Source organism: Balaenoptera ricei, chromosome 4 (genome assembly GCF_028023285.1).
Source record: "Balaenoptera ricei isolate mBalRic1 chromosome 4, mBalRic1.hap2, whole genome shotgun sequence".
NCBI classification, from domain to species: domain Eukaryota; kingdom Metazoa; phylum Chordata; class Mammalia; order Artiodactyla; family Balaenopteridae; genus Balaenoptera; species Balaenoptera ricei.
Window position 1 is genome coordinate 65417277 of NC_082642.1, and position 19025 is coordinate 65436301.

At 45.5% G+C, this 19025-nt stretch overlaps 1 protein-coding gene across 1 annotated transcript in view; it reads right to left on the minus strand.

Annotated features, from left to right (window-relative positions):
• SLC7A14 (solute carrier family 7 member 14) overlaps window positions 1–19025 on the minus strand; it is a 76125-nt gene that overhangs the window by 19547 nt on the left and 37553 nt on the right. The window contains exons 3-6 of the mRNA XM_059921998.1: window positions 18414–18631; window positions 9346–9492; window positions 6584–6792; window positions 3534–4411 (exon numbers count right to left, since the gene is read on the minus strand). Of these exons, the coding sequence (XP_059777981.1) occupies window positions 3534–4411; window positions 6584–6792; window positions 9346–9492; window positions 18414–18631 (1452 nt within the window). The remainder of the gene's footprint in view (window positions 1–3533; window positions 4412–6583; window positions 6793–9345; window positions 9493–18413; window positions 18632–19025) is intronic.

The following is a 19025-nucleotide window of genomic DNA, read 5'->3' on the forward strand; positions in this document are numbered from 1 at the left end:
CCTCTGCCTCCCGGCTGGTCTCTGGACCTGCTGTGGGCACTGTGGGGACCACTCAGGCTCTGATCTGGCCCAGTTCCTGTGTGTGCTGCCCACAACGTCCACAGCTGCCAGAGCTAGACCGTTTTCATTTGTGGGAACACTCAGTGTCTACTCAGATATTCCATAGACGCAGGGTCTACCTAACTGATTGTGGGGATTTAATCTGCAGCTTGTACAGCTGGTGGAAAGATTTTCCATCTTCTTCCTTAGTCACCCCATCCCTGGGGTTCAGTTTTGGTTTTATCCCCAGCTCTGTACGTGGTCCACCTACAGGAGTCTTGTCCTGAGTCTGCCTTGGAGCTCTTGGGTCTGCCCCTGTGAGGACCGGGCGCAGAGGTGGTATGACTGCTTGGATCATGGGAGCCCCAGGTGCACCAAATGCGCAGCGAAGCTGGCGGCCACGGGTGCAAGAGCCCTAATGAGGGCCTTTTCTGCTGCCTGGCATAAGGCACATGAGGGCCAGCCCTGAGGGGGCTTTTTTTATTGCCCAGCAGCCAGCGCACAAGAGCCAGCCCTGAGTGGGCTTCTTTTTTTTTTTTTTTTTTTTTAAATAAATTTCTTTATTTATTTGTTTATTTTTTGGCTGTGTTGGGTCTTCGTGCTGTGCTCAGGCTTTCTCTAGTTGTGGCGAGCAGGGGCCACTCTTCGTTGTGATGCACAGGCTTCTCATTGTGGCGGCTTCTCTTGTTGCGGAGCGTGGGCTCCAGGTGCGTGCTCTTCAGTAGTTGTGGCTGGCGGACTCTAGAGCGCAGGCTCAGTAGCTGTGGTGCACAGGTCCAGCTGGTACGTGGCACATGGGATTTTCCAGGACCAGGGCTCGAACCCGTGTCCCCCGCACCATCAGACGGACTCCCAACACTGCGCCACCAGGGAAGCCCCCTGGGCTTCTTTTATTGTCACTGGCAGGTGCCGGTGTGTAGGTAGAGAGAGGCTACAGTAGTGGCTCCTCCCCCTGCGTGTGACTGAGCAATAGTACCCTGCTTCCATGGCCGTCCGGTCTTCCTCCCTAGGCATTCCCTGCTGCAGATTTCCTCCCTCCCGTCCCCTCAGTCCGTCTCCCCACAGCCAACAGCAGTTCTCGCTCTGAGCCTGTTCTCCAGTCCCCACGCACCAGCTCCCAGCCCCTTTGCACACCTGTGAATACATGTCCCAGGCCCAGGCACGTATGGCCACAGTACGGACTGTCTGTGTATTTCTCACTCTGTCCTGTCTGCCACAGACTGGCCGCTTCACCCTCTTCTGACAGCCTCTAATGCTTCCCTTCTGTCCCAGTCTATTTCCCTGTCAGAGAGGGGGTTTCCCCGAATTCAGGGCTCTCTCCTCTGCTTCAGCTTCCCCTCCCTGGGGTGCAGGTCCTGTCCCGCTTCCTCTCCTCCTCCTTCTCCCTTCTTTTTTTCCATCCTACCCAGTTATGCAGGGATCTTTATAGTCCTTTCCAGTGTCCAAGGTCTTCTGCTAGTTTTCAGCTGGTGTTCTGTGAGAATTGTTGCTTCTACAGATGTATTCCTGATGCATCCGTGGAGAGAGATGAACTCCACGTCCACCTACTCTCTGCCATCTTGAATCTCCTTGACTCACTTTTAAAATTTAAAAATAATCACCAGATTCATCTGAATGTATATATTTTTCTAGTATTTGTGAAAGTGAATAATAATCATATAATATTTTAAAAAGTTCATTCATATACTCTCTAAAATCAGTCCAAATATTAACAATGGAATGGTCACCACACTGTGGGTAACACTGTACTAGATGTTGGAGGCTTCTTCTAGCTTAAATAGTCCAGGAAAAGATGAATAAATTCATGTGTATTTGTGTCTGTGCCTTCATTCATTTGACAAATACATGACTGTAATATTTCTACCCACTTCATTCATTTCTGCCCATAATAACATCTTTCCATTGGTTAGCTTCTTGTTCCAGTGGAAAAATGTTTAAACAGAAAAGAGAGATTGTGAATAAATCATATAAATGCTTAGAACTTTGATGAGTCGGTGGGGTCCTCTCAAGAGATCCCTTAAAGTCTAACAAAGGATGAGGCTTAGGGTAGTGAAAAATTGGTACAAAATGCTTACAGGAAGGCATAGGATGGCCTTCAGATGTGAGGAGTCTTCTGGGAGACATATGTTCTTTCCTTTGAATACTGTGTTTCCCCCCCACTTCCTTCTACCTAAATCCTATCTTATAGGCCCAGTTCAAATTCTACCTCCTTAAAGTCCTTTCCAGCTATTCTGACTGGAAGTTTCCTTTTTTTCATCTGAAGAGTGCTTTACAATCATAGAAAAGTATTTATTAAGCACGAACTATGTTCCGGCACAGAGGTCACCGGGTTGAACACCCATATCCCTGACCTCAAGGAGTGGATGGGCTACAACTCAATGACTCTCTATGCTGCCTTGCCCAGGCTGGTTGATTCACACATATTTGTCTTGCCTCCCTTAAGGCTGAGTTACTTATTCTTTACTTTTCTATTCCTTAAAGCACCTAAGGACTCTCCTTAGCTAAATATTTGTTGCCAGAGACCCCAGGGTTACCAAGTTGTATAGGAAATATGAAAATAATAACTAAGGAACTTTAAAATTAGTCTTCACTTAAACATCCGTCTCAAGTTATCACAAGCACCAATCCCCAGCAATTTCATAAACATCAGTGATGGTCATATAGGATAAACATGTAATGTGAATATAATATAAATTGATCCCAAAGGAAAACTAGAAATCTTGGGAATGATACAGGACTTCCTGAAGGCAGTGAAAGTGAGTTTAGAGAGAGCAATAGTAATTCACTCAAAGCTGTGGATGTTGATGACCCAACAGAGTCCTATCAGTTATCAATAGAAGAAGAGAAAAGCAACAAGGATGATGGTATGATGGGTACTTCCCAAGAGAATGACTGGAATATCAAAGGATGAAGAAAGATCTTGGGAAAAAATGAAAAACTTGAATATTTTGCAAAGTCAACAAAAAGTGAGGGCTGTTAAATGGTGCCATGATACAGTTTTGTCAAAAAACTGTGCCTAAAACCCCATCCTTAATTCATAGTTTGCTCATTTAAAAAAATATGGCATGACTGCTATTTTAATTTTGTTGAACGTAAGATAAATAAAATTTTTCATAGTTTTTAGTTTTTAAGAGTTCCAGCCAGCCTTTCCCACCCTCATTTTTATATGTTATTTTTGTCCTTTTTAAAAATGTGGATTCATTTTAAGTGGACTTTCTATGATACTAATTATCCACAAGAAGAACATCCAGTAATAGTATTCAATGAAGTGAAGGATTGATCAGTATCATTCTTCAAGACTAACAACCAAGACCATAACAGGCAGAAAGGGCACAATTGGCTGTTTTGACTCTAAAGCAGGAAGTAGGGATCCACAGAACCAGCCAGATTTCTCTCGGAATAGTGATGCCCAGTCCAGCTAGGAGGTAATTTTGAGATAAGCCTGATCAAGGCCTTAGAAGGGAACTCTCAAGGCTTCAAAGGAAGTTGCTTACCCACAAAGCACCAGACCGCAAACCGGATCCACGTGATGGTGGAGAGCTTCAGCATGAGATAGATGTTCACCAGCATGGCAAAGGCAGGCACAAAGGGGAGACAGGGAGCCATATAGGGCAGCTTCTTGGGGTTCTCTGGCTGCTGCAGGATCACAAACACCAGGATGCTGATCAGCAGCACCATGAGAATGACCAGAAGGACGGCCCACCAGCTCTGCTCTGAGATGTAGTCGGAACCGAAGATGATGAAGGAGCAGAAGATGAACATGAGGACGAAGAGCAGGAGCACGCAGATGGTCGCCGTGTGCCCTGTCGCTGCTGTGGGCCGGTCCATCTTGCCTGGAAGGCCCAGCCGGATCCTCATGGTGTAGTAACGGGGCCCAATCAGCTTCTTTAACTTGATGAGATAAATGTTTTCAGTTTCATCGGCTTCTATGCCTGTGGTCACGTCCACGGTGCCGTAGTTTGGGTGGTTGACGTTGTAGGTTGACTTGTCTGATTTCCCTATGAGCATCTCATTGTCTCCCAAGGATGGTAAGTTCTTAGCCCCACATGTGTTGCTGGCTGGGCCGGAAAACTCTTCCCCTTCACTCACGGGAGAGCAAACTTCCTTCTCACACTCAGCCAGAATGCCCTCCTTCTTCTTTGTGTGCTCCTGAGACAAAAACTTGACAAACCCGTCAATGTCACTTTCTGGTTGGTATCGAAGGAGCAAGACGCAGACAGAGACCAAGGTGTAGGCGAGGAGGGTGCCGATGGACATCATCTCAATCAGATCTCTCAGGCTGACTAATAGGGAGAGGAGAGCCGCCAGGAACCCTGACACGATGCAGGCCACCACTGGGGTCTCCGTGTAGGAGCTCACGTGAGCCAGGAACCTGAAGGGAGGGGCAAGCAGAGGGTTCACGGTGAGCTACACGTGGGGATTGATTCAACATGGTTTAACACCTCCTGGTCCTGCTTCTCCAGCTTACTTCTGGATTCACTGCTTTAAATACAGCTGCTATTCCTACCCCAGGATTCGGTTCCCGGAATATAATTTAAACAGAATTTACTTTAATTCCTTGAGTTTGAGCCAAACTTCTTTATTAAAATTCCTACTTCATTATGTGATGTGATGGGTTGATTGAATCTAGGGGGTTCTCAGAAATCTAAATTGAGCATAGGTTTTGCTATGAAGAAGGGATACTTGGCGAAGTCATACATCCGCTTGGGGGTCCTCTACACCTGTCTGACCCAACGTGTGGTCCGTGGATCAACAGCATCAGCATCACCTTGGAACTTGTTAGAAATATGTATTCTCAGGCTTTACCTGAGACCTACCATGTCAGGCTGTCTGGGAGCGGGGCCCATCAAACTCTACGCTTTAGAAAACCTCCAGAGGATTCTGATTTATGCCAAAGCTTGAGAAGCGCTTGCTCTACAACAGAAGTACAGGGATTTGGTTGGCAAAATAGTACAGTCATTGAGAACATGTGCTCCTGGATGAAGGCTAAATCCGGCCACTTACTAACTGGAGAAGATAGAGAAGACCAACACGGGTGACTGAATGGCACCCTTCTTTAGCAGTTCCTGGAGGCTTAGGTAGGTTCCCGCCCTCCTCCTCTTTCATTCTGGCACTCCCTCCTCCCTCCTCTTCCATTCCTCCCTTATTTCCATGATTCAAACAAGACTATAAACTGTGCTCGGAGCCCCAGCATCTTTCCTCTTGGTTTTCTTTGATAGCTGAAAAACCTTTTGAATGTGTGAAGTTGTCACACCTCCACTATGGTCAGCCCTTTCTTTTCTTTTTTTTTTTTTTTTTAACATCTTTATTGAGGTATAATTGCTTTACAATGGTGTGTTAGTTTCTGCTTTATAACAAAGTGAATCAGCTATACATATACATATATCCGCATATCCCCTCCCTCTTGCATCTCCCTCCCACCCTCCCTATCCCACCACTCTAGGTGGTCACAAAGCTCGAGCTGATCTCCCTGTGCTATGCGGCTGCGGGGAGAGGGAAGGGTAAGCTGGGACGAAGTGAGAGAGTGGCATGGACATATATACACTACCAAATATAAAATAGATAGCTAGTCAGTCTTTTCTTGATCTTTCCAGCTCCCCCAAGGTCACAGCGCAGTGGTGACCTCAGGGGGTATGCGGAGGAAACGGTGCAGAATGTGACAGCCTATGGCAGAGATAAAGTCCCTGAGCTGGATCCCTCTGCACTCCTGAGAGCTCCTTGGAGGTTTACTCCTTGTTTTGTGCGCTTGAAGAATGCCTTCCCTGCAAGGTCTTCACACAGTACACACTAGGAACCAAGAGATGGGGCCACATCCCCTTGTACCATGGGCAGATAGGCTACTTCATGGTCAGCTTAGGGGGCTGGAAGTGTCAGTATATTGGTGTGGTTAAAAGTCTGGTTGTCGGGGTCAGACAGTCCTGGGTTCAAATCCTGACCCCGCCACCCAGCAGCTGGGGGATTTGGGGCAAGTTTTTTTTTTTTTAACCTCTCTGAGTATATTCATCTAGTATACTCTTCTGTAAAATAGAGTTATTGTGCTGACTAAATGGGATACCATATACCTGGGATACACAAATGTTCAATAAATGGTAGCAATTGTTGCTACTGTTATTAAGCTCTGTTCAGACGGTCTTATCCTCTTTTTAATTGTAACTGTGAACTTTTTCAGCTTCAGAGGGGTAGTCGTCAGGCCTCAATGTGAGGGCAAGCCTCAGATGCCCCTGGGATGGGTTCTTCCTTCTGGAGGCCACCCAATGTAGCATTTTGGCACTCATCATCTTTATACAATGTCAAATAAGAGGGGAGGGGGCCATTGGGGGGACATATTAGTTTGTTGCTAGATTGAGGGACCCAGAATCAAATGGAGGGGCTGTTTTAGGACCTAAACTAATTTCCCTCAAACCCTTTGCCAAGATATATGACAAGTTCCATTGTCTATGTGACAGGTACTCACATCAAAATTACAGTCAGGCTGACAGTGGGTGACAGTCTCCCTGGGCAGGCATGGAAGGATAGAATAAATGCCACTGAGCATACCCCTTACCTGAAAAGGAGCCCATCGCCAGCCATGGCATAAATGACCCTCGGCATTGGGAAGAGGGAGCCCAGCAAGCTGACTGTCAGTCCTGCAACTGACCCGATGGCCACTATGAATTTTGCAGCATAGAACCCACGAGCCACAAACATCTCCATGAGCGGGGATTCCGTGTCAATTGCGTAATATGGCACCATCAGAGTTAAGATCATGCTCACCTGTTAAAACAAGAGGAAACATGGCTGGAGGTAGAGGGGTCTGTCTGAAGCATAGATGGAGGTCCCATAGGAGAGGAAAGAGGCCTGGTCCTGCATGGGAGCTTGGATCTGCCACTTCTTGGCACGTGCCTTTACTTTAGACCAGTTATTTGGCCTTTGGAACGCTTGGTCTCAGTATTTTCTCCCCACATGTGAATTCAGTGGACTAGACCAAATCATTTGTAATATCTCTCTGTGACCCTTTTGTATCTGAGGGATAAGTCTGCAGGTATTTCAGCTCCATGAAAGCAGAGCTACACTGATAGTTCAATGAAGGGCAGATATTATCCGATGGAAGGAGCTGCAGCCAAAGTCACTAGAGCCAGGGCCTGGCAGTGACCATGAGCACCATGTCCGCATGGACAAGAGTCTCATTTCTTTTATACTTTCAGGGTCCTACAGGATCTTAACTGTACTAGATCTTACCCTAAAGACCAGAGATCAAAACTCTAAAGATAAATGCGTAGGAGATCCACAACCGATTAACTGACGGGACTCATGTTTCCATTTCCTCTCTGTAGCTCAGTCCCAGGAACCAGGCAGGCCAAGAAATAAATTATGGCATCAGGATGGAATCCAGTGCTACTGTGGGCTATAAGACCACTATGGCTTTGCTTAACCAGGACCTATTTCTCCTCACACGTCATAGATCTGCTGTAACATCCCTCCCGTCATAATTGGCCCCAGGTGATGGAGCTGCCAGTCATAAGACCAGGTGCCCCCTGGCCTGTGAAGGCCAATCCTGGCATCAGTGAGGGAGTCCAGAGCCTGAAAAGGAGAGAGTGGTTCATTTCTAGATCACCTCTTTGCCTATTTCTCAGGAGCCAAGATCCTCCAGTGAAGCCGTGCGCCACTAGGGAGGACAGCAGGATGAATGACCACAGCCCAGCAATTTGACTGTTTTCCTGGTGGTAGAAAGGCAGCCTGCTGGCCAACACAAGACCAAACAACCCCGGAGGCATGGTTAGGGCCCACGCATTCTAAAAGGGAATCTTTCCCAGCAACATCGGGGTAGACCTGAGGAGAGAGGGATAGATTCTTACAGCAACTCTCGGAGTGTCTCCTGCCCACATTAGATTAGGATGGGCAAAAGTTGGTAGATGTGTAGACATATTCTGTAGTCTATAAAGCACTGTTCTAAGGAAGGAGCTGTGATTATTAACTTTACTGTGTGTGCTACAATGGCTGACTCCTGGGGGAGGGGAGGTGTGAGGGAGGAGTAGGAGGGGGAATGCAGAGCAGAGTGTCTCCGCTGCTACCCCTGCCTGCTTCCCCCACCCCCAGCTGTTCCTGAACATTCTGTCTGCAGGGATCATCAGGGTTGGATAAGATGAAGCCAGTTGCATGTGTGTGCATGGGGCAGCGGCGGTGGGGGTGGTGGTGATAATTGACCCATCCGTAAAGATTTGGGTGGGCAAACCACATCCAGTGCTGCTCTCATGTTTTCCTTTGGCTTCCAGGACAATCCTGTTTTGCAGCTTGCCTTAATGATCCCTTGGCCTGGTTTCTTCAGGTTGTTGCTAAAGGTGTTTTTCCCGTGTTTTTGGTCGGGGTTGTTAGGAGGTTCTTGTCGCACGCCGTGGCAGCAGGAGCGGCAGGGCTGACAGGGTGCACCCCGGCTGCTGGCTCCTTCTATGATAATTGTGGTGACTGAAATGAGTGGGACCCCCAGGACTTGGGGCGACTTGTATAAGCACACATCTGTCAGCTTACCAGCTGGTCCTCTCCGCTGCCAGGGGCTGAGGGGGATGTTGCATGTGGCTGAACTATTTCTGTGATAGAAATTCTGGGATGGGAGCTGAGACATGACACATCAGAAGTGTGAGGAGTGTCTGAGGGGCGTGATCCTCAGGAGACAGCCTGAAGGCTCCATTCTAAGGACTTTCCTTGGCAGGGAAACCTGAAGGGGCGAACTTGAGCCAGCGTAAAAAGAGGGAGCAACAGCAGAAAGAAATTACATCTCCTCCCACTCGGCACCCCCCACCCCCGAGAGTTAAGGGAGAAGCATTTCTAGAGGACGATGAATTCTCTTTCCCCACCCTGGGAGAGTCTTGCCTCTTTGCTGCCACAAAGCTCCCAGAAGACAGAAGAGCATTGAGAAGGGTGCGCAGAGGCCCACAGTGCCTCTGCTTGCACACCCGCCCGTTACTGCCAGCCTGGGATCTGAGCTCCTTGGACGGCAGCCCACTCCCTGCACACTCTCCCCTGGGCAGCAGCGGACACCAAGAGCCTGTGCATAGGACGGAGCAGGGATGCGGGCCATGGCTGAAGTGAGGACCTGGGGCTTCTCCCGTCTCCAGTTTGGAGCCCTGATTTTCTCCTTGTCATTGGTGGGTGGGGTGAGCTTGAGCCAGTGTAAAAAGAGGGAGCAACACGAAACATATGCGTACAAACACCGAGAAGGCACAAGTAAAGGATTACTTCCTGACAGAAGGAAACCCAGTCCCAGAGCCACATTATAAGGTCAAATATGAAAAGGCCACGAGGAGGGTCACACAAGCATTTGGTACTTACGGATACATATGCTGTCAGGCAGATGACCAGGGAGGCAGTGATAGCATAAGGGATGGATGTGTTGGGATTCTTGGCTTCCTCTCCGGTGGTGGCGATGATGTCAAAGCCAATGAACGCATAGAAACATGTGGCTGCTCCTTGCAGCACCTATAGGGATGAAGACATTTATCAGACTCAGAGTGTCAGGGCAGCACCAGGGCCTGACGTGGTCCCCAGAATTGCCTGGTGCCCGGCAAACAGTACTGAGTGGTAGAAGGAGTAACATGGTGGAACTTGTGCTAAACGCTTGAGTTCTGATCTCTACTTTCTAGCTGTGTGACACTGGGAAATTCCCCCATGTGTAAAATGAAGATAAGAGGAATTAGATCCAAATAAAAACTAGGTCATTCAGCACATTCAAATAATTTTTGGAAGTAAGTGGGGTTATAAATAAATCAATAAGTTGGCTATCCCTATGTCTTGGGAAACTCATTAACTTCTCTGTGCTTTGTTTTCATTCAGTGGTTCTCAGTCACAACCAGGGTCTGTATGACTGCCCTTAGGGAGATGTTTGGAAATGTAGGGAGGTACTTGTGACCACCACAGAGACATGGGGTGGGCGCTTCTGGCATTTAGTGTCGGGGGCTCAGATGCTTTTGAACAAATTGTCCTGCCCAAATTACCATTAGTGACCCTGGTAGATCATTTCCAGGGCATCTTCCAGATGTGAAATGATATAAAAGATTTTCAGATCTTCAAATCGTGTAGTGTCTTTCATGGGAAGACAGGGAGAGACAATTTGATTTTAGTGTTCCTTTTGGGGGCTTGAGTGGCCTTGTTGGGCTACAAGGCAGGGGAAGGATGAGGAGTGAGGCAGTGTGAAGCTGAGGAGATGGTATCCAGTGACATCTGCTGGATGTCTGTCTGACAAGAGCCTATGTGATCCCAAGGGTGGTTGTGACTTGATGAGTCAAGCAGTGAAAATCTTCCATTGAGGAGCGTGTGACTTTCTTCCGAAGAATCTATCGAAGTTTAAATTATGTTTTCCCACCTTAGCATTCTCATTATCAGCTGAAAGTAAGAAATGTGCCTCTTTGAATGCTTGGGGGTGTCCCATTTGGGGAAGATGAAAGAGATTTTTCTGGGCTTTTTTGTATGGGGTGAGGGGATTTGGCAACCTGCAAGCTCTAGCCAGGGGTCCAGGAGTGAGGCTCATTGTGGACTGACCATTTTTTCCTTTTCTCCATATTCGGTTTTAAATGATGAAATTCTAAACACGTGCCAAGCAGACACCTGTCCCTAAATTTTCACTCTTACCTTTCCTACTGACTTCTCAATAGGTAAAAGGCAAAATACTGAGAACTGGAACCTACAAGGAACATCACAAAATGGAAGATCATCTCAAACTTTCAAAAGCAACCTTTGCTCATCTGTAAAATGAGTTGGTCTCTTCTACAGTCTCTCCTGTCAGGACTTTAATGCTTCAGTTCTCTAACTGGAAGTTCTTATTCTGGGGTTCATGCAATTCGTGGGAGAGGGTCTGAGAATTTTGCAGAGAAAAAAATACATCTTTCTTTTCACTACCCTTCAACTGAATGTTATCATTTCTTTCAATTATGAGTGTAGGTGACTAACAGTACCTGTGACTTTGTCACCAATAGCAATCAGCTATTTTCCCATCGTATTAGTTGTTGCAGAGATCTTGAAATACCACTTGTGCTCATTGTGACGTCCAATTTATGTCAGTTATTAGACATAGATATTAATATTTAAAGCACTAATAACAAAGCACATTGTTATATCACAATTTAAAAATATTTTTATAACTATATTTCAATATACAATTGACCCTTGAACAACATGGGGGTTAGGGGTGCCGACCACAGCACAGCTGAAAATTTGAGTATAACTTATACTGGCCCTCTGTGTCTGTGGTTCCCCCATGTACTCGGTTCCTTCATATCTGTGGTTCTGTATCTGCAGATTCAACCAACCACTGACCGGTGTAGTACTGTAGTATTTACTTTTGAAAAAAAATCCACCTAAGTGGAACTGCTTGGTTCAAACTCGTGTTGTTCAGAGGTTAACTGTAAATGATTTCTTTCGAACTCCTATGTAATTAGGTTATTCATTTATAAACACAATTTATACATAGTATAAACATAATTCAGAAGGAGTCCATCGGCTTCACCAGACTGCCAAGGAGTCCACTGCACACAAAGAAATCTAAGAACTCCTGATCTATTCTAATAGAAAGAACTTCTCAAACAAGCAGTTGTCACCAGGGGGATACTTTCTGGGAGAGGAGATAACTCCCAATTTCACACCAGCAAAGTCCTCCATTTGAGGATGTGGAAAGTGTCTTTGGCATCCAGACAAGGAGGTCAAACAGATCTCACCTCATCATACGTGGAGGTTCACAGGTTTGGAAACGTGCTTGTTTTCATTTGTCTAAAAAATGTCTCTGGTGTTCAGGGATGAATGATTGCTGGGACTGTAGGCTCACTAAGCTGCTCCAATCAAGGAAAGCCTTGCTTTAAGACAGCTTCCAGAAAACAGTCCTGTCTTCTCTTCCTTTAACATCTTTTTTCCCGTACACACACACACACACACACACACACACACACACACACACACACACACACCCTCTTGTAAATCATACAGTGACCTTTTCTGACAATCAGTCTGAAGATGCATTGCTCCCGATTAGGATGTCCCAGGGCTACAGTGCCATGCCCACTTGGTGTGATCAGTGCTGGATGGAAAGGTCATAGATACTATAAGAGCTCCCTGCTGAGGGTAGGTGGGTAGGAAGGTCCTAAATAAGAACTATAGGGCCAATCTACCCTGGAAAAAGGTGAGAAGTCTGTAAACCGTACCATATGAAGATTAACTGAGGACCAGGGGATGTTTAACTGAAAAAGAAGACTCAGTGGAAGATACCTCCAGACAGAATTGGAGGGACACCTTCCAATTTTGAAGTCTCCAGAGGGAATCACAGAGCCATGCAAATGGGTGGCATAGGACTTGGTTAGGAGTGCAGATTCTGTAGACTGTCAGACCTAGGTTGGTTCTGCCATGTACTAGCTTGGTGACCTAGAACAAGTTCCTAACCCCTTGGGGTCTCATTTTCTTTATCATTTAAATGGAAATAAAAATCGTGTTTAGCTCGTTGGATTGTTCCAGGGATTAAATGAGATAATACGGTCAACCACAGTCATAGAATACAATACGTACTTCATAAATATTCCTCTTATCAGTAGTATTTTATTACTATTATAAGTTTTTCTAGAACAGATGAAACCAAGGGCACAAATTCCTCCTCCTCTTCCTCGTCCTCCTTATTTTTCTTTTAGAACTTGACACATTTTATTAACTGCTCCCATGAACCAGGAACTGTGCTTGGTGATGTGGATGCAGTTATGTGCAAAAAGTACTCTGAGTACTCTTGACTTCCTGGTGCTTGGAGTCTAGAGGACACTGCACGACCCGAAATGCTACCTTGACTGTGGTAACAAACTGAACAAGATTAATAAATATCTATATTATTTGTAAAACAAGGATGCTACTATTTCCCAGATGAATGAAAGAATGGATGGCAATTACTGATAATGATTAGATACCAGAAAATTAACTATGATCAAGTTGGGAAGAGAGAGAATAAGTTTGCAAAGAGAATGTCTGTTAGCCTGAACTTGCACGTGTAGAACTAGAAAGAAATTATGGTTGAAGAAAGACTAAACAGATCAAAGGTAGGACATCTGGAGGTTCGACTGTGATAGGCAGGACACGGAATTTAATTCAGATGGTTCAAATGAATGATTTCAATGAAGGCACTGTAGGGGTCAAGGCTGGGAAGAAGTGAGGAAGAAATACCCTGGCCTTGTTCTCTTCTCACCTTCTGATGATATCACCTATTGGCTAAACCCAACAGGGAGCAACCAGCAGGGGGTCTTCTGGAGCACAGAACAGAGCATGAGGGGGTAGAGAACGGATCTGGGGACTGTGGGCAAGTGGGGAAAAATCAGCGCACCTGCCAAGATCAAACAGACTCTGACCTAACAAGATATAAATTAAATAAACAGATTATGTAAGAAAAGATAATACAATTAGCAAATAGGGTCACCTTTGTACCTGAGTTAGTTTGAATGAGTTTTTCTTCCTTGTAAGCAAATAATCTCTGGTAAATACAAAAGAACTACGAAATGAAACTGTGTATGGATGTGTCTCTACCCAAATACCCACTAAAACTGCTTTCCACTTCACTCTACCCAGATCTCAGATCCGGCCTCTTGTATTTACGATTAGGATACACTTCCATGCATGAAAGAATGTGTGTGGTACCTAGGGGTGAGCATCTGTGAATTAAATTGATGGGTGAAGTGTGTGTGTGTGTGTGTGTGTGTGTGTGTGTGTTTCTGGGTTCATCTGTACTTTATCCTAACTTTCCTTTAATGTTTTATATAAATAAAAAAAACCAGTATTGATTTTTATTTGATGACATTAATGGAAATTGCTTTCCAAAGTCCACCTGGTGTAGCTGCTCAGCCAGGCGATCCAGATGGCTCCTTCCCTCTACAGAGGTTTGTGGGGAAACAGCACGTGCCTCAGTTGCTGGCGGGCCGCTGCTTAATTAGTTGACACAAGAATGTCATTGCTGGCCTGCTACTCAGCGTCTGGGATCCCTAAAAGCTGGCCCTTGTGCCTTGTTGATATTTGAGAGGCATTAGGATGAGGCAGCTCTCTGTATTCTGCCTTGGCGTGTCTGCCACATGTGCCTAGGAGATCATTAGGCACATTTTTATAATTCACTCTCAAGGTCACAAGACAAAACTCCAGCTTTAACAGCATTTCCTACCACCCTCATGCTCCAGATCTATTAGCAGCCTGTCCACAGCGACAGTGGAATGTGCTAATAGGTTCCAACAAGTGGATTCAAATGTGGAGACATGGGAAACAGGTTTTCCTTTGTTTGGAGGCTGTCAGCATTCCCCACAAATACTTGCTCTGAACCATTTTCCTGGGAGCTATTTGTGCTGGTAGAGTGTCTTATTTGGTTAAAGAGAAACCATAAGATAGCATCGAGAACAAATAACATATAGCGAATACGCATGCAACAATGTTCGAGGGCTGAGGAATTGCAGATGGAAGCAGGGGTTCAGCTGAGGGCCAGCAGTTACTTGATATAGGGAAAAAAATGTTTGTTGTTCTTAAGCTCTTCAAGACCAAAGAAGCATTTGACCCAGAACCTGTAAGTGAGTAAACCATTCCTTATGCTATTTTCTTTGGAAGGAAGTGGTTGGAGCAGGGAAAGAGTAGGCTTCTCAGGGGTCCATGGCCGGAGGATGGATTGCTCTTTAACTCTTTCAGAGTCCTTGAAAACTGTGTTTCAAGTCATGTAGTGGTATCCTTACAAACTGCTCTGTCCACAGTGGTTTCCTCCCTCCCGTCCTACCGAAAGGGATCGAAGAAGAAAGTGGACTCAAACTCTGCACTTGTCCCCTCGTCACGGGTGGGGGTCAGAGTTTCCGTAAGGAGTGAAGAAGCTCATGAAGCTGCCAAGTAGGCAACTCGAGTTTGTTGACAACTGTCAGATGACAGAGTAGGGAGTGTGTTTATTCACTTGGTGGATGACATGCTCATGAGAAGGTGTCAGATCTTAAAAAACAGCATCCATATTCAAAGTGGCCTTGCTGGACTGGAAAAGCGACCTGAAACCAAAGTCGAGAAAGAACAGGTCTAGGCAGTCGGCTGTAGAGGAAATGTACAAGGCAGAAAGCCAGGGCCAGGCGGATAGCAGGGAGGATGCGTCAGCAGCATCTTCACACTGGGCTGTCCTTTGTGCTCAGTGATGTTTTTAGGCACAGCCACTAGGACATATATTTTAATTAATTAATTAATTTATTTATGGCTGTGTTGGGTCTTCGTTTCTGTGCGAGGGCTTTCTCTAGTTGTGGCGAGCGGGGGCCACTCTTCATCACGGTGTGCGGGCCTCTCACTATCGCGGCCTCTCTTGTTGCGGAGCACGGGCTCCAGACGCGCAGGCTCAGTAGTTGTGGCTCACGGGCCTAGTTGCTCCGCGGCATGTGGGATCCTCCCAGACCAGGGCTCGAACACGTGTCCCCTGCATTAGCAGGCAGATTCTCAACCACTGTGCCACCAGGGAAGCCCTAGGACATATATTTGAATTTCTTGCAGGGAATATGGATTTGCAGCGAAAAATCCAAAATGCCAGCCAAGCTTTTTTGGTGACCAATGACAAGCCTACTCCAGGTAGCAGGTTTGGGTTGGAGTGAGGTCAGTGGCCAAAGGTGCCAAAAAAGACAGTTGGTTCGATGCGTGCAAACCTGGACGTAATGGAGTAAATAAGGGCTTTGGCTCATCTAGGACTGGGATTGAATTTCAACTCTATTACAGTCTAGATCTGTGATCTTAACTTTTCTAAACTTCAGTTATTTCGATATAAACGTGGAGATCATTGTCCTTATCTTGCAAGGCTGTGGTCAAGAGTAAATGAAAAGTGTATGTGAAAGAGTATGTCATAAGGAAAAAATCGTTAGGGATGGCATCCTTCCTTTCTTTTTTATGCCTGATTTCCAATTTTCTTTTCTTGCTGTAGAAGCTAGTGAGAACTGGGATTGGGTAAATGGGAAGCCCCTAAACCTGGCTTGATTAGCTCCTTCCGTGATGAGGCAGCTCCTGACTGAGGAAGGATGTGGAGCCCCTGAGCAGGGAGAGGAGACCCCGCAAAGAGAATAAAGACCCCGGAACAAAGCACAAAAGGAAGAGCTAAAAGACTGGTTCATCTTCTTCAGCATGGGCAAAGGGTATCTACACAGAGGATATTGACTATTTCCAGTCTTCACATGGGGCCTAGACTACAGTGTGTGCCATTTAGATAAGTTATTAGGAAGATTTTGAAAATTAAACATGATCTGAGTAATTAAGAAGAGTTTTCAAATTGCTTTGATATGATGTCTTAGTAAAAATGCACATTTGGCCTGGGCTGGCTTAACTATACCCCCATCTTAATGCTCCTTCTAGCTCCAAGACCCCAAGACTTTGTGAAGGCTTAAAGGAAATGAAAATGTAACATGTCAGATTAATTACATTCTTACTTTTTTTTTAAAGAAGGCTCAGAAGGGAGGGGTCATCATACATAAGGTACTCAGTGTAGTGGAAGGGACGTTGGAGCCACACACCTGGGTGGGAATTTCAGTCCTGGCACCGACTAGCTAAGTGACTTCAGGCAAGTTACCCAGCTTCTCTGAGCCTTGAATTCTCCATTTGTAAGTTGGGGATAGCAGCACCTGCTTTAAAGTTTTGTTATAAGCGTGAGATAATATTCCTAGAGCTGAATGCTGGGCACCCAGCAGGTAGTGGGTAAATTCTAGCTGCTTCCTCCTGTCATGATCGCTGTTGCTAACCACACAGTGTGCACATAAAGACATCTGAGATTTTATTCTTTTTTTGCAAACATTTGGTTGTCATTAGTTTTACCACTTGATAGGTGAGAAAACCTGAAAGCACAGAAGTTAACTGTTGGCCAAAGTCTCGTAGTAGGTCCATGACCCAGTAATTTCTTACATTGTTAAGAAAATGGTGAGAACATTTTCATGTGCTATGATGAAAATGCAGTTGAGTTCTGGGAAAACATTCTTTCTTTTTCATTATTATAATTTGTTGTTTTCTTATTTGATAGGAAGGGAATGATTTGTATCATAAGAAAATATAGACTTGGGAATTCACAATGGGGTTAACAGTGTTTCTTTGTCTCTTCTTCTGGTTTTAACCAGTTTTAGGATTTATTCACTTCAGGGGAGAGGGATGAACTCTGCAGAATTCTTACTGATAAGCAGAAGACTAGAAATCTTGGCTTAAATTGCTTCCTTGCTTGTTTCTCTGCATTGAACAGCGTGGCATGGTTTAGAATACACAGAAGTTATTTTGAGTGTTCTCCAAGAGCTATTTCTGGTCCCTGGACCTCTTGGAGGAAAACCAGTGTAAGCAAAAATTACAAAAGCAAAACGGGTGGAATCCTGGACTTGCTTCTGTCACTGATTCTGGGTGGGTGTGCCTCTCCCAGCCTCAGTTTATTTACCTGTTAAGTGAGGGGATGGGACCAGGTGACCTCTGTGATCCCTTCTAACTCAAAATTCTCTGATTTATATTCTACTATTTGAAAAAAAGAAGAATGAGCTGGTGAATTTTACCAGTAAATCCATAAAGTAAGCATTTTTAGTCGTGCTAGAGAAAGAATCCAGGTGCAACTTAGAACTAGTACTTCTCAGTATAAAGAATTTGCCACTCGGACCTTCCCATCTTTCTTTAGCATAAACCACACCATCAGATCACAGGGATGAGATCTGAAAATGTCCTTTTGGTCCAGCGCACTCTCTTGCCAACCCCCAGACCACACCAGGTGGGCTTCTCTGCTCTCAGACCCAGCAGGGCTCTCCACCTTGGGTCAAATGTTGGGATTAGATTTGAAAACTGTTCTTTTCTTGTTCCATACCCAGGCAACACTCCTGCTTTCCTCACCCGCCCACTCTCCCGGCCTCCTTTACTGCCTTGCGTATTTACGGACTGTCTGAATAGACTGTAGAGAGATTCTGTAGGACTGAGCTGCTCATGTACAGGCTGTGGAGTCAGACAGTCCTGGCTTTGGGTCCTGACTTGGGCACTTACACTGTGTGCTTAATAGCAAGCCATTTGACCTCTCTGAGTGTGAGTTTTTTTCATCTGTAAGACCAGAATGTAAATATCCTCCTTGCAAGGTTATTAGGAAGGTTAAATGAGATACTATATGCAGAGCACTTAGCGTAATATTAGGTATATTGCAAGTGACCAAAACTTCAAGTCTATTATTGTTTTCCACATAAAATAGGATCTCAAATGTTTGTGAAACAAATAAATAAAAAAGAACCACTTCTTCAGAACATTCCAATTAAATTCAGATAAAAGGTGATGAAAAGAGTGCCATGAAGGTTATGAGACAAGCAGCATCTTCTTGAAAGTATGTCTCAGACTGTCACAGGGTGGAAGGCAGAGCGTGCAACAGGTACACTGGGATTTAGGAATGAACTCACCCCTGACCAGCCGTGGGGCAAGAACTGGCCCTCAGCCCAGTATTTCCCGTTGATGAAGAAGCAGCCTGCAATCATGATGAACACCCACACTGCCAGGTTCAGCACATTGAGTACGTTGTTGAAGCCCACGGAATTCTTCACCCCCAGTGCGACAACGATGGTGACGATGACTGCGATCACCAAAGCCAGAAGGTCCGGGTATGATTGTTTTCCTTTCCCTAGAGTGGAAAGACATGAGCTAATATTGTCCAGGGAGAAGAACTCCCAGGCCTACCCCGGTGCATCTGCGCTCAGCTCAGAGAAAGGGGGTCAGTTTGTTACGGAGGGAGAAGGAACTGTGTGTGTGTGTGTGTGTGTGTGTGTGTGTGTGTGTGTGTGCGCCTCCACTGTGGTCCACAGGTGTCTGTTTGCAAATGGGAAGGTTTTGGTGTATAGGTGAGGTGGCCTAATATCCTGGACCAAAAATTGGGACACATGATATGACAATTACAGCAGTGCCTGTGGAACCATTGCACGGAACATCCAAAATCAGGACTGTCCCAGGACATTCAGATGTATACATGGATCTGACATGTTATTTGCACTGCTTTATCTTCATTGTTGTTTAGTTTA